The sequence below is a fragment of the Colobus angolensis genome, unplaced genomic scaffold (assembly GCF_000951035.1).
Source record: "Colobus angolensis palliatus isolate OR3802 unplaced genomic scaffold, Cang.pa_1.0 Scaffold107, whole genome shotgun sequence".
NCBI classification, from domain to species: Eukaryota; Metazoa; Chordata; class Mammalia; order Primates; family Cercopithecidae; genus Colobus; species Colobus angolensis.
In genome coordinates, this window is record NW_012111697.1 from 604,576 (window position 1) to 620,139 (window position 15,564).

The 15,564-nt window shown below is 48.2% G+C and overlaps 1 protein-coding gene across 1 annotated transcript in view; it reads right to left on the reverse strand.

The window, feature by feature from the left end:
- Positions 1-15,564, reverse strand: part of ANKRD27 (ankyrin repeat domain 27 (VPS9 domain)) — a 77,566-nt gene that overhangs the window by 9,932 nt on the left and 52,070 nt on the right. Inside the window, exons 18-22 of the mRNA XM_011948800.1 lie at positions 12,418-12,615; positions 9,507-9,566; positions 9,274-9,393; positions 6,674-6,718; positions 4,429-4,551 (exon numbers count right to left, since the gene is read on the reverse strand). Coding sequence (XP_011804190.1) covers positions 4,429-4,551; positions 6,674-6,718; positions 9,274-9,393; positions 9,507-9,566; positions 12,418-12,615 — 546 coding nt within the window. The remainder of the gene's footprint in view (positions 1-4,428; positions 4,552-6,673; positions 6,719-9,273; positions 9,394-9,506; positions 9,567-12,417; positions 12,616-15,564) is intronic.

Consider the following 15,564-nt stretch of genomic DNA (forward strand, 5'->3'; position numbering starts at 1 on the left):
CAGTGAAACCCCATCTCTAGAAATTAAAATTAAAAAAAAAAAAAAAAAAGACCACCATTGGGCTAGAAGAAGATTTTCATTTAATCACAGACATGAAGCAGTACAGTGTTGTGTCTTTTTGAGAAATTACAAAAGGAGAATAAGAGGTTTTAGAAGTGCAGGGAGCCTAAGACTTCAAGTTTCACAGTACTTTACTGTGTAATTAAAGTGGGAAAACAGGGAGGGGCAAAATAGCAAAAACGGCAGCAGCAGAGACGCAGCACGCTCCCCTCACCACACACAGGCACTGAGGGTCCGGGGGCTTCGTCACTTCCCACCAGATGCGAGGGAACACCATCTGCCTTTCTTATCCTGCATTTTCACAGGCGCCCACCTTGGGGAAACTGTGTTCTGGACCATGTGCATCCAGAGGCAGGGAGCCAGGTCAAAAGGCGCACACCCCCAATGTACATGTTACCTCACAGCTGAAAAACGTGTGAGGGAAAACTTCAGTCATTTTCAATATCCTCAGAGTCGCCCATGCTGAAGTTCTTTTTAGAAATGGTAAAATTATCCTACAATATAAAGGCTAATACCGCTCTATCTATTTTGTAAAGTCAAATCCCTTTTCTTTTTTTTGAGATGGAGTTTCACTCGTTGCCCAGGTTGGAGTGCAATGGCACGATCTCGGCTCACCGCAACCTCCGCCTCCTGGGTTCAAATGATTCTCCTGCCCCAGCCTCCTGAGTAGCTGGGATTATAGGCATGTGCCACCACAGCCAGCTAATTTCGTATTTTTAATAGAGATGGGGTTTCTCCACGTTGGTCAGGCTGGTCTCGAACTCCTGACCTCAGGTGATCCACCCACCTCGGCCTCCCAAAGTGCTGAGATTACAGGTGTGAGCCACCGTGCCCGGCCAAATTCATTTTCTTTTTTATTTTATATTTTATATTTTTAGTTTTTTAGAGACAGGGTCTTACTCTGTTGGCCAGGCTCGTCTCAAACTCTAGGCCTCAAGTGATCTTCCAGGGTGGCCTCCCAAAGCGTTGGGATTACAGGAGTATGACACTGAGCCCAGCCTAATTCTCTTAGTATGGGACATACACATCTATAATTAGATAGCTAACACATGAATGCATGCTATGCATGCAATACCATTTACAACTGCTTGAAAGAAGATTAAATACTGAGGTGTACACTTAACACGACACAGGCAGGATCTGTATACTGAAAAAAAAAAAATCACAAAATGTTGATGAAAGAAGTCAAAGAAGGCGTAAATACTTGGAGAGATACACCACGTTCATGAAGACTCAACATATGTTGAGTCAGATGATGTCACTTCTCCCCAGTTCATCTATAGGTTTAATGTAATTCCTATCAAAATTCAAGCAAGGTATTTTGTAGACATACAAAAGCTAATTCTAAAATTGATACGGCTCAGACCAGTCTGGGTATTATAAGAGTGAGTAAGTAAGTAGGTATATAAATAAATAAATAAAATTTACATGGAAAGGCATAGACCATAGAATAGCCGAAACAGTCCTGGCAAAGAAGAATAAATTAGGAAAAATCATTTAATCCAGCACTGAGGCTTACTACACAGCTACAGTCATCAAGACAGCAAGGTGCTGGTTAGGATGGGCCCATAGATCAATGCAGCAGAACAGAGAACCCAGAAATCGATCCACACAATCTATAGCCAACTGAGGTGCACAGGCAAGTCACGGGAGGAAGGAGAGGCTTTTCAACAAATGGTGCTGGAGCAAGTGGACATTCGTAGGCAAGAACAAAAAAGAAGAACCTCAACCTAAATCTCACCCTTTGAGTAAAAATTAACACAAATCGGATCACGGACTTAACTATAAAACATAAAAGTATAACTTAAAAAAAAACAGGAAAAAGTTGGAAATCTAGAGCAAGGCAAAGAATTCTCAGACTTGATACCAAAAGTATAATCTACAAAAGGAAATACTGACAAACTAGACATATAAAAACCTTTTCCTCTGTGAAAGCCCACGTGAGATTATAGACAAGCTACAGAATGAAAGGAAATGTCTGCAAACCACGTATCTGACAAATATCCACATATCTAGAATATATAAAGAACTCTCAAAATTCAACAATAAAGCCAAAAACAAACCAATCAGAAAACGGGCAAAACACATTAACAGACATTTCGCTGAAGAACATATACAGATGGCAAATAAGCACACGAAAAGCTGTTCAACAGCATCAGCCATTAGAGAAATGCAAATTAAAGCCACATTGAGATAGTACTACACACCTATCTGAATGGCTGAAACAGAGAACAATGACCACGCCCAAGGCTGGGGAGGATGAGGAGAAACTGGATGACTCATACATCCCTGGTGGGCATGTAAAACGATACCGCCTGCTTGGGAAAAGACTGTCAGTTCCTTATAAAAACGAACCATGAATTACCGTGCAATTACCACGTGACTCCACAATTGCACTCTCGGGCATTTATCCTAGAAAAATGAAAACTTGTGTTCTTACCGAAACGTCTACTCGAATGTTTGTTCATGGCAGTTTTATTGATAACATTCCCCAAACCAGCAACAAAATACATGTCCTTGAACATTCCACAGTGAGTATATGCCACCATTAAAAAAAATGGAATGCCAGCCCGCCACAGAGAAACAGACCTGATTCTATGCAACAACGTGGAATCAAATGGAGCGAACAAAGTCAGTCCCAAAAGGTCCTACGTATACTGTGTGATTACATTCATGTAACGTTTTTGAAGTGACAGGATCAGAGAAACGGAGAACAGGTGAGAGTGGTTGCCAGGGGTTGGGGATGGTGGGGTGGGTGTGGCAGGTAGAGAGGTGGGTGTGGCTATAAGAGGGCAGCTTGAGTGATTGGTCTTGTGGTGACAGAAATGTGCTTGCAGGTGACGGAGACGTGCTGTGTCTTGATGGGGGTGATGGCTTCACAGGTTTTACATCTGTAAAAGTTCACCAAATTGTATAAATACATAGACTTTACTGTCTGTGAATTATACTTCAATAAAGGATTTAAAAACCAATTCTAAACCACTGGCTAGAAAAGAATGGCGGGGTGGGTTTTAATTTAATCACAGATATAAAGCAGTTTAGTGTTGTGTCTTTTGGGGACGTTACAAAACAAGAATAAGAGGCTGTAAAAGAACAAGGAGGCCGGGTGCGGTGGCTCACACCTGTAATCCCAGTACTTTGGGAGGCTGAGGTGGGTGGATCACTTGAGGTCAGGAGTTTGAGACCAGCCTGGCCAACATGGTGAAACCCCGTCTCTACTAAAAATACAAAAATTAGCCGGGCGTGGTGGTAGGTGCTGTAGGCCCAGCAACTCGGGAGGCTGAGGCAGGAGAATGGCTTGAACCTGGGAGGCAGAGGTTGCAGTGAGCCGAGATTGCCCCATTGCACTCCAGCCTGGGCAATAGTGCAACAGAGCAAGATTCTATCTTGGAAAAAAAAAAAAAGAACAATGATTATAAAAAAGTATCTTCTGTCACAGAAGATATTTTGAATGTGACGGTGGATACATAAACCTACACATGTAGCACAACTGTACAGAACTAAATACACACACACACACACACACACACACACACACACACACTGAGAACAAGCAGAACTGGGGAAATCTGAACTAAGATCCACAGATTGCATCAATCTCGATATCCTGGCTGTGATTCTACACCATAGATTTGCAAGGATGTTACCCCTGGGGGAAGCTGGGAGAGGGTTTGGGGATTCCTCTGCACTTGGGGGAGAGTCCCCACGAAGACTCAACTCACCTGAGTAAAAGCAGCAGGAGAACATGCGTGCAGCTTCCCTGGAGGGCTTTAGGTACCTGACAGGAGACCCTCGAGCATCTGTCCATAAGCTCCTGCCACAGGACTCAGGGGCCCAGATAGCAGCCAAAATGCTAATCACGGGGACACGTTCCTGCTCACTTACCTGCTGCACAGGAAGCTGGCACTCGCCCTGGGCTAATGAGTCCCACCATATCTTGGGGAATACTTATTCACAGCCATGCAGTACAGTAATTATCTGGCTGAGAAACAGAGAACTTTCCTGAGGGAAAAAGGAAGAATTTGCTGGCCACGAGCAGTGGCTCACATCTGTAATCCCAGCACCTTGGGAGGCTGAGGCAGGAGGATCGCTTGAGCCTGGGAGGTCGAGAGCAGCCTGGGCAACACAGAAAGGCCGAGTCTCTACAAAAAGAAACGAATTAGCCAGGTGTGCTGGTGCATGCCTGTGGTCCAAGCTTGTCAGGAGACTGAGGTGGGAGGATCACTTGAACCCAGGTGGTTGAAGCTGCAGTGGGCCATGACTGTACCACTGCACTCCAGCCTGGGTGACAGAACAAGACCCTGTCTCAAAAAAAAAGAAAAAATTGCCTACATTCTCCAACCTCCACCAATAGAAACAAAGCCGAACCTTCTGAGCTGGGGCACACTTGGGGCACTGGCACAAGGGGTGACAGAATTCGAGGTCTGCTGCACTGACGGTGTCCTCCGCATCCTCCAGGTCCTCCTCTGTCCACTCCAACAGGTAACGCACCTGGTGATGGAGAGTAAGGGAAACAGGAACACATCCTCAGCGTCTTCGCTGCACAGTATCTTCAACACACACCGTCAACCGTTCCCAATCAGGGCTCACACTTCCTTCCCCAACCCCACAGCCATTTATAACCGGCTTCTGCTCCCTCATGAAGCCTTCCTCAGTCCTTCCACTTCACAACTGATGCCAGAGATTCTTTTCTTCTATCATAAAAATGGGCAGGCAGATCAGTGCTGCCTCAGGGTGATGGCTTTAAAACTCTAGTCCTAGCGCTGGGCGCAGTGGCTTATACATGTAATCCCAGCATTCTGGGAGGCAGAGGCCAGAGAATCGCCTGAGCCCAGGTGTTCAAGGCTACAGTGAGCCATGATTACACCACAGCACTCCAGCCTGGGCAACAGAGCAAGACAGTCTCAAAAAAAATAAACCCACCCTGGACCCAGGGCACTTAGTAAGCACCTCACTCCCTCCTCCATTAAAAGTGGAAGAGGCCGGGCGCGGTGGCTCAAGCCTGTAATCCCAGCACTTTGGGAGGCCGAGACGGGCGGATCATGAGGTCAGGAGATCGAGACCATCCTAGCTAACCAGGTGAAACCCCGTCTCTACTAAAAAAATACAAAAAAAACTAGCCGGGCGAGGTGGCGGGCGCCTGTAGTCCCAGCTACTCGGGAGGCTGAGGCAGGAGAATGGCGTAAACCCAGGAGGCGGGGCTTGCAGTGAGCTGAGATCTGGCCACTGCACTCCAGCCTGGACGACAGAGTGAGACTCTGTCTCAAAAAAAAAAAAAAAAAAAAAGTGGAAGATACGGCCAGGCATGGTGGCTCACGCCTATAATCACAGCACTTTGGGAGGCCTAGGCGGGCAGATCACCTGAGGTCAGGAGTTCAAGCCCAGCCTGGCCAACATGGTGAAACCCCGTCTCTGCTAAAAATACAAAAATTAGCCGGGTGTGGTGGTGCGTGCCTATAGTCCCACCTTTTCAGGAGGCTGAAGCAGGAGAATTGCTTGAACCCAGGAGGTGGAGGTTTCAGTGAGCCGAGATTGTGCCACTGCACTCCTGGATGACAGAGCAAGACTCTGTCTCAAAAAAAAAAAAAAAAAAAAAGTGGAAGACACAGTCCTTTCAAGGGGCCAAAGGCAAGCCAGGGGAACCTGTCTCTCGGAATCCAAGGAAGGCTGTCTCCACTGTCCACTCATTTCACTGTCAGATGTGCCTAATGGTTAGGACAGACGCCTTCCCTTCAAGCCACGACATTCTCTCCAGGTGCCAGCCCAGGGCCGGCGGCCCCATCTCATCTACACACCTGCTTATGAATCCTCGGAGCCCCAAGTCTCAGGCCCCCTCCGGCAGCCCAGGAGTCCCAGCCGACCACAGCTTCTGCAGGGCCTCACAAACACCACTGGGCTCTGCCCTCGCCTCTCTATTTCCTCCTCTCCCCAAAATGCTGCCCTCTCTTAAAACCGAGCTGTCCTCCTTGCACACTGGCTAGTGGGCCTGGGCTCTGAGCCCACACTCTGTGCCCTGGACATGGTCTCTGGTCTTGGCAATGTCTCACCACACTCCTGGAATACGGACGTCTGAAAGGCAGGGCCCACGCTTGCTATGTGCCTGTATGTTGATCTGCCTCATTACTTGTCAGGAAAATATAACATTGCCATTACCAAATATGCATTAAACATACCGCCCTCTGCACAAAATCAAAGAGTCCACATGGCCCAAAACTGAACTGCAGACAAGAAACACAGGTGGGTGGCTGTTTTAAGCTAGAACAAGCTTTTTATAATAAAAAGCACTTCTAAAGCTGGGCATGGTGGCTCACACGTGTAATCCAAGCACTTTGGGAGGCTAAGGCAGGAGAATCACTTGAGGCCCAGAGTTCAAGACCAGGCTGGGCAATATAGCAAGACCCTATCTCTACAAAAAATTTGTTTATGATTAGCCAGGCATGGCCACACACAGCTGTGTACCCAGCTATTCAAGAGGCTGGGGCAAGAAGATCGCTTGAGTCCAGGAGTTCAAGGCTGCAGTAAGCCATGATCACGCCACTGCACTCCAGCCTGGGTGACAGAACAAGACCCTGTCTCTAAAAAATAAAAATAAAAGGCACTTCTAAAAACTCACCATTTCTAGATCTCCATCAGCAACTGCTCTTAAAAGTTTTTCTACCTTAATAAAAGGAACAAGAATGTTAGAAAAATGATTTCAGTAATAAAATAATAATAGAAATAATATAAACATTCTGAAAACCTATTGGCTTGATTTGTGGAGTTTTAACGTCTGACTTAGTATCTTATTTATTTATTTATTTTTTAAGATGGAGTTTCGCTCTTATTGCTCAGGCTGGAGTGCAGTGGTGCCATCTTGGTTCACCGCAACCTCTGCCTCCCAGTTTCAAGCAATTCTCCCGCCTCAGCCTCCCTAGTAGCTGGGATTACAGGTGCTCGCCACCATGCCCAGCTAATTTTTTTTTGTATTTTTAGTAGAGACAGGGTTTCTCCATGTTGGCCAGGCTGGTCTCGAACTCCCGACCTCAGGTGATTCGCCCATCTCGGCCTCCCAGAGTGCTGGGATTACAGGCGTGAGCCACCATGCCTGGCTGATTTAGTATCTTGTAAACGTGTCCCTAAAACTGCTCAGAGAGGGTATCCTAGGAAGTTGCTGGTGTGCACAGAACCCACTGCCATTTAGGGAGTATAAACTGTAACTTTATCCACGTGGAAAGGTGAGGCCATGGTCGCCTTGGAGAACAAGTCCTTCCTAAGACACCAGCCACCTCTATGATTTAGAAAAATACACTTAGCTAAGGGAAGTGGCTCAGCCTGTAATCCCAGCACTTTGGAGGCTATCCCTAGGAGTTTGAGGGTGCAGGGAGCTATGACTGTACCACTGCACTCCAGCCTGGGTGACACAGTAAGACCCTGTCTCAAAAAAAAAAGAAAAAAGAAATACTGAACTCAGCTCTCAATATCTGCTAGCTGGGCACCATGAGGGTGGACACCCCTAACAGGGACAACTTCAGGTCTCCGTTAGACTTTGGACCATGTCTCTTGGCTTTCTCTGCTGTGGTTCTGCATGGAGCTAAGCTTACTTGGTCCTCCAAGAGCATGTGACGGCTTGCGGGTAGTGGGACACTATGGTAGGGTCAATGAGGGTTCAGCACCCATGGCGGGGGCCATCAATGGTGGTACATCCATTCAACAATCCACTTCTCAGCTAAAGAATGAGGTAGAACTAGCCAGGTGCAGTGGCTCACATCTGTAATCCCAGCACCTTGGGAGGCTGAGGTGGGCGGATCACCTGAGGTCAGGAGTTTGTGACCAACCTGGCCAGCATGGTGAAATCCCATCTCTACTAAAAAAAAAAAAAAAAAATCAGCCAGGCATGGTGGCGGGTGCCTGTAATCCCTGCTACTCAGGAGGCTGAGACCCGAGAATTGCTTGAACCCAGGAGGTGGAGGGTGCAGTGAGCCAAAATTACACCACCGCACTCCAGCCTGGGCGACAGAGCAAGATTAGGTCGCAAAAAAAGAAAAGAATGAGGCAAATCTATTGTGCTGACACTGAACAAACTCTAAAGCAACTTAAGTGGAAAAAAGAAAAAGAAAAAGAAAAACAAAGGCCATCAATGAACTTCTGCAAACTGCAAGGTGGACACGTGTGTGAATGTCTACGTGAACTTTGCAAGAACTCAGGAACAACGACATTAGGTTCTCAACAGAGGTGCCTGTAGAGCAGGGATGGAAGGCAGAGAATGCTATGCAGACACTTTCCAAAATGATCTGAAATCAGACCGGGCACGGTGGCTCATGCCTATAATTCCCGCACTTTGGGAGGCCCAGGTGGGCGGATCACTTGAGGTCAGGAGTTCAAAATCAGCCTGGCCAACGTAGTGAAACCCTATCTCTACTAAAAATACAAAAAAATTAGCTGGACATGGTGGCGGGCACCTGTAATCCCAGCTACTTGGGAGGCTGTGGCAGGAGAATGGCTTGAACCCAGTAGATGGAGGTCGCAGTGAGCCAAGATCGCACCACTACACTCCAGCCTAGGTGACAGAGCGAGACTCTGTCTCAAAAAAGTAAAAATAAAAATGAAAAATAAAAACAGGCCAGGTGCAGCGGCTCATGCCTGTAAACCCAACACTTTGGGAGACCTGAGGTCAGGAGTTTAAGATCAGCCTGGCCAACATGGTGAAACCCCATCTCTACTAAAACTACAAAAACATTAGCTAGGTATGGTGGCACACCCCTGTAATCCCAGCTACTTGGGAGGCTGAGGCAGGAGAATTGCTTGAACCTTGGAGGTAGAGGTGGCAGTGAGCCGAGATTGCACCACTGCACTCCAGCCTGGGAGACAGAGCGAGACTCTATCTCAAAAAAATTAAAATAAAAACAAAATGATCTGAAATCAGTGGACCTCTACATGACCTGACTTGTATTTTTCTGAGCCTATCCTCTCTCTAATACACAAACACACTCTACCACACTAATTGCTGCTCAGGGAGCAGCCCACGGAAGGGCATGCCTAAGTGCACAGCACTGCGAGATGCCGCTGGGCCTAGCTCGAAGGCACCGACCTCAGCCACCACAGAGCAGCAGCGGCCCCAGCACAGGCGAGCAGGCTGAGAGGGCAGCCCTCATCAGGCCACGGCTCTTCAGCTGAACGCCACTGCCTGGGGCCGCCAAGGCCTCCCCGTCCCCGTCCTCCCTCTGGAAGCCTCACCTCTCTGTAGTCCTTCTTGGTCTCCTCCTGCCTTGAGCCGGCTGACATGGAGGAGAAGCTGGAAGTGGAGGACTCTTGGCTGATGGAGTCCACGGAGCGCTGCGGGGACTGCACAGGGGCCTGTAGCCAGTGAGCCCCGACGAGAGAGAAGACGGGGCACAGGGTCACGTGAGGACGGGAGAAAGAGCCCTTGGTCTCCGACGTAACCAACTCGCTCCGCCTGGCTGACTTACCTCGGATGACTTCTGCCTCCTCTCGAAGGACAGGTGATGGGCTTCCATTATAGATAGAATCTAGGGGGACAAAGGGGATGCCAACAGTACCCAATGAGATGGAGGTCGTCTCAGCATAGCCCCATCACCCACATGCCCCACTGCCGGCCTAGCTCCTCAGAATGTCAGTGCAGTGAGCCTTAGGTCATGTGGCCCAGCCGCATCCTTGGATGGCCAGAGAAACCAAGACCCGGAGCAGGTGGCAATTTACATAGGATCACACCAAAGTCGGGCTTCCTCCCATCACGGCTCCTCCTGCCCCGTGGGAGGACTCAGGGCTTCCCATGCATGGACTCAAGGGATAAGAGAAGCCAGACCCGCATGGAGCCTGATAGGTCACTGCATCCAGCCCCCAGGCCTGTCTGTCCACAGGCAGGGGGTGTGGCCTTTCCTCCAGCACCCACAGGTCTCAAAGCAGGAACAGCTCAGAGCCAAGCCGAGAAGGCGGCCTCTCCTTTCCTCTGCAGATCTCCCTCTGGAAGGGCCTCTGGTAAACAAATACCACAGCAGTAGAACCCTCCTCCCAAGGCATCGCAATAGCCCAGGCCGTGGTGGCACTGCTCAGCCCAGTCACCTCTGCCTGTCAGAAAGCTGCGACCTTTGCAGAAAGGTATTCAGAGGTACAGCCGAGGCCCCTGAAGCCAGAAGCAGGGATCTAACCCTTCACAAACTGCTTTACTGTAGATCTTACACTGTGTCCCTACCACACACCAAAAACATAATTAAAAAAAAAGAAAAAAAAGAGGGAAGCTGGGCGAGACGGCGAGATGGTCCACATCTGTCATCCCAGCACTTTGGGAGGCGAGGGCGGGCAGATCACTTGAGGTCAGGCGTTCAAGAACAGCCTGGCCAACATGATGAAACCCCGTCTCTACTAAAAATACAAAAAAAAAAAAAGTAGCTGGGCACGGTGACGCACACCTGTACCTTCCAGTTACAAGGGAGGCTGAGGCAGGAGAATCACTTGAACTCGGGAGGTGGAGGTTGCAGTGAACCAAGATCATGCCACTGCACTCCAGCCTGAGTGACAGAGTGAGCCTCCGTCTCAAAAAAATAAAATAAAAGAAAAAGAAAAAGAAAGATGAAGGCCAGGGGCGGTGGCTTACACCTGTAATCCCAGCACTTTAGGAGGCCAAGGCGGGCAGATCACTTGAAGACAGGAGTTTGAGACCAGCCTGGCCAACATGGTGAAACTCCATCTGTATAAAAAATCCAAAAATTAGCCAGGTGTGGTGGCGCATGCCTGTAGTCCCAGCTACTCGAGAACTGAGGTGGGAGGATGGCTTAAGCCCAGGAGGTAGAGGTTGCAGTAAGCTGAGATCGCACCACTGTACTCCAGTTTGGGCAATACGGCCAAACCTTGTCTCAAAAAAAAAAAAAAGAACAGAAGTAAACTTTTGGAGGTGATGGATATGTTTATGGAATAGATGGTGGTGACAGTTTCATGGATGTCCACTTATCTCTAAACTCATCAAGTTGTACACACTGACTATATACAGCTTTCTGTGTGCCAATCATGCCTCAATAAAGAGGTTTCGAGAAAACAAAAATAAAAACAAATTCAAACTGTGCTACTCCCAGAATAAGATGTGAACAAACTGAAAGAACAACCTAGAAGAGCTGGAAATTATAAAAGGGAGCCAGTAAAACATCAAAAGGCAGAAAGCTGGCCGGGTGCAGTGGCTCATGTCTGTAATGCCAGCACCTTGGGAGGTGGAGGTGAGAGGATCACTTGAGGCCAGGAATTCAAGACAAGCTTGGGCAACACACTAAGATCTCTATTACTTTTATAAAATCGTATATTTTGGGACTGGGTGGTGCAATAGCTCACGCCTGTAATCCCAGCACTTTGGGAGGCCGAGGTGGGTGGATCACCTGAGGTCAGGAGTTCCAGAACAGCCTAGCCAACATGGTGAAACCCTGTCTCTACTAAAAATACAAAAAATTAACCAGGCATGGTGGCAGGCACCTGTAATCCCAGCTACTTGGGAGGCTGAGGCGGGAGAATCACTAGAACCTGGGAGGTGGAGGCTGTAGTGAGCCGAGGCTGCAGGGAGCCACTGCACTCCAGCCTGGGTGACAGAGCGAGACTCCATCTCAAAACAACAAAAAATTAAGTATTTTTGTAAAAAGGCAGACAGTCAGGCCTGTACAAAGGGAGCTCCCCTAGAGACCTGGATTGGAACAGAATCCCTCAGGGGACCCCCAAGCTGGGGTCTCCATTTCACAGGGACCTGTGCTTCCCCGGGTCAGTCTGCCACATGCCTGTCTTACAACGCCATTCACCAGCTCTGCTGCCGAGAGACGAGAGTGCAGAGAACTGGCCTCTGTGAGCCACCCCCAGTCCCCGCTGACGCGCAAGAGGTGAGCACTTCCCAACATGCTCCCTAAACTATGTCTCCAGAAATCACTACCAGAAAAAAGTGAGTTCATTAACAAATTATGTACGAAAGAAACCATACTCAATGATGTCCAGAACTAGCCGAGTCAGAATAAAGATTCTAGGCACTGAAGGTGGAGCACCGGGAAAACAGAGTTCCAACACATCTTGCTCCCTCCCCAGTTCCTGCCTCTGAGGACTCTCGTTTCTACCCACTCCATTTGCCAATAAATCAATAGCACTCAGTAGCCAGAACAAACTCTGCCTGCAGCAGCTCCTGGAACAACCATGAGAAAAATGCTCACTCAAACCAAAAATAATATAAATCAGTAAAACCCATTAACGATGAAGTCCCACATGCAGCAGAAAGGGTGCAAGCCAAGTTCTGCCCTCAGGCGCTAATGCATAATTTGTCTATGAGGCCAAGACCTAAGCTACGGACATCGGTCTTCTTTCAAAGTCATCTTGCCGCTCAGAGATGGGAAGAGCTACCTTTGAGTTTAATGCACACTTGAGAGGCGTCTCCTTTAGTCTGTTCTGGATCTCGGTGGATGCTCCGTTCTGCAGTAATGTCTCTATGACGCCTTGGTAGCCCCAGCGGGCAGCAATGTGTAGAGGGGTGTCTCCTTTCTCGTTGCCAATATCAAGTCTGCACGACTCCACGTCGTAGTAGACCAGAGCCTTCACACACTGCAAAGAGATGGGGAAAGAGCATCGCTCATGGACGTACCAAGCCTCGACAAGGTCTATGCTCTCCTTGGCCTCCTCACCAAGCAAATGTGCAGTAATAGACAGAACTCAGAGGTGTCACAGTATCTGATCAGGACACCTCATTCTTTTTTTGTGAGACAGGATCTCTCTCTGTCATCCAGACTGCAGTGCAGTGGTGCAGTAATAGCTCACTGCAGCCCTGAACTCCTGGGCTTAAGCGATCCTCCTGCCTCAGCCTCCTGAGCAACTGGGACTACAAGCATGCACCAGCATGCCTGGATTTTTTATTTTGTAGAGACAGGGTCTCACTCTGTTGCCCAGGCAGGCCTCAAACTCGTGGGCTCAAGCAATCCTCCCATCTCGGCCTCCCGTAGTGCTGGAATTACAGACGTGACCTACCGCGCTCAGCCAGGACACCTCATGCTTTCAAAAGGATGAAACTGCCAATCAGTAAGAAGTGGCTGCAAAAACTGTGATGTCTCCATGTACAGAACAGAGTTACTACAGCAGGCCTGAGACTGCTAACCACTGAGAAGCCTGCTTGCAAGACTGCCTGTTGGCCTGAAACATTCTATGGGTGCCTGGATGTGGGGAGTGTTCCCAAAGTTCCCTAATTGATGAGGTGGCTCATACTGGGCCTGAATTGTTTTATACAATGCAGTTTATGCTGAACGCTGAGTTTCCTCTGGGAGTATGGCATTTTGGAACATGCTGCCCAGAAGGTGCTTACAGGACTAGCCTTCAGTAACTCTTGGGGACTGAGTTCCTAATGAGCCTCCCAAGTGGACCACACTTCCTGTGTGTGGTTCCAACTCACTGCTGGAAGAACTGAGCCCATCCTGTGTGGCTCCATGAAAAAACACCTTTTTTTTTTTGAGACACAGTCTTGCTCTGTCGCCCAGGCTGGAGTACAGCGGCGCAATCTCAGCTCACTGCAACCTCTGCCTACTGAGGTCAAGTGATTCTCCCACCTCAACCTTCTGAGTAGCTGAGATTATAGGTGTGTGCCACCATGCACAGCTAATTTTTGTATTTTTTTGGTAAAGATGAGGTTTCACCATGTTGGCCAGGCTGGTCTTCAACTCCTGACCTCTGGCAATTTGCTGGCCTTGGTCTCCCAAAGTGCTGGGATTACAGGTGCCAGCCACTGTTCCCAGCCGAGAGAGACTGAAGCTCACCCCTGCTCTCCTCTGGACTCCACCATGTGCCTGTTTCCTTTGCTGATGTTGTTCTGTGTCCTGCTATAACAAATCACAGCTGCAAGTCCGACTGTATGCTGAGTTCTGTGAGTCCTCCCAGTAAATCGTTGAGCCCAGAGGTGGTCTTGGAGATCACCGACACAATACACGATAGATCACTGCAGCTATTAGAATGTGCTAGATGGCCAGGCACGGTGGCTCTCACCTGTAATCTCAACATTCTGGGAGGCCGAGGCAGGCAAGGATTACTTGAGGTCAGGAGTTTCAGGACCAGCCTGGTCAACAGGGTGAAAACCCGTCTCTACTAAAAATACAAACATTAGCTGTGTGTGGTGGTATGTGCCTGTAATCCCAGCTACTCAGGAGGCTGAGGCAGGAGAATCGCCTGAACCCGGGAGGCAGAGGTTGCAGTGAGCCGAGATCGCACCACTGCACTCCAGCCTGGGCAACAGAGCAAGACTTTGTCTTAAAAAAAAAAAAAAAAAAAGAAGAAGAAGAATGTGCTAGATCAGCAGGGACTGACCTAGAGGATTTCTGTAACATAGGGCTAAGTTAGGAAAGCAAGTGGCATAAAAACGTACAGGGCATAGCGCCATCTTCATACATCAACCACCTGGCCAGGCCTGATCCCCACACACGTGTGTAAATCTATCCATGTATCACTATGGAGAGAAGCCAGAGGAAGGGCGGGTAGGAAAAAATAAGCACATAGTGGTGAAACAGGGCATGAAAATGGAAATTACACAATTCTTGGATATTATTATAAAAGTGAACCGGGCATGGTGTCTTATGCCTGCATTCCCAGAACTTTGGAAGACTGAGGTGGGAAGATTACTTGAGTTCAGGAATTTGCGACCAGTCTGGGCAACATGGTGAAACCCCTTCTCTACAAAAAACACAAAAATTAGCCAGGCGTGGTGGTGTGTACCTTTAGTCCCAGGGGAAGCTGAGGTGGGAGGATGGGTTAAGCCAGGAGGCTAAGGCTGCAGTGAGCCAAAATCATGCCACTGTACTCCAGCCTGGGCAACAAAACAAGACCTTGTCTCAAAAAAACATTTTTTTTTCTAATTTTAAAAAGTGAAAAATAAAGGCCAGGTGTGGTGGCTCACTCCTGTAATCCCAGCACTTCGGGAGGCTGAGATGGGCAAATCACTCGGGGCCAGGAGATCCAGACCAGCCTGGCCAACATGGTGAAACCCTGACTTTACTAAAAATACAAAAATTCGCTGGGTGTGGTGGCACACACCTATAATCCCAGCTACTCAGGAGGCTGAGGTGGGAGAATCACTTGAACCCGGAAAGCGGAGGTTGCAGTGAGCAAAGATCCTATCACTGCACTCCAGCCTGGGTGACAGAGTGAGGCCCTGTCTCAAAAATAAATAAATAATAAGAAAATAATAAAAACAGAAAATGTAAAAATTAAATATGTATACAAGTAAGAACCAGATGGTAGCAAGGATAAATGAAAATGATTTGACTTCAGGATAAGAAAATGAGCGACTTCTTTTTAAATTTTTGTTACTTCAATATGGCATCTGTAATATATTAAATATTCCTTTTTTTTTTTTTGAGATGGAGTCTCGCTCTGTTACCCAGGATGGAGCATAATGGTGCCACTTTGGCTCACTGCAACCTCCGACTGCCAGGTTCAACTGATTCTCATGCCTCAGACTCCTGAGTAGCTGGGATTACAGGCGCCTGCCACCATGCCCAGCTAATGTTTGTATTT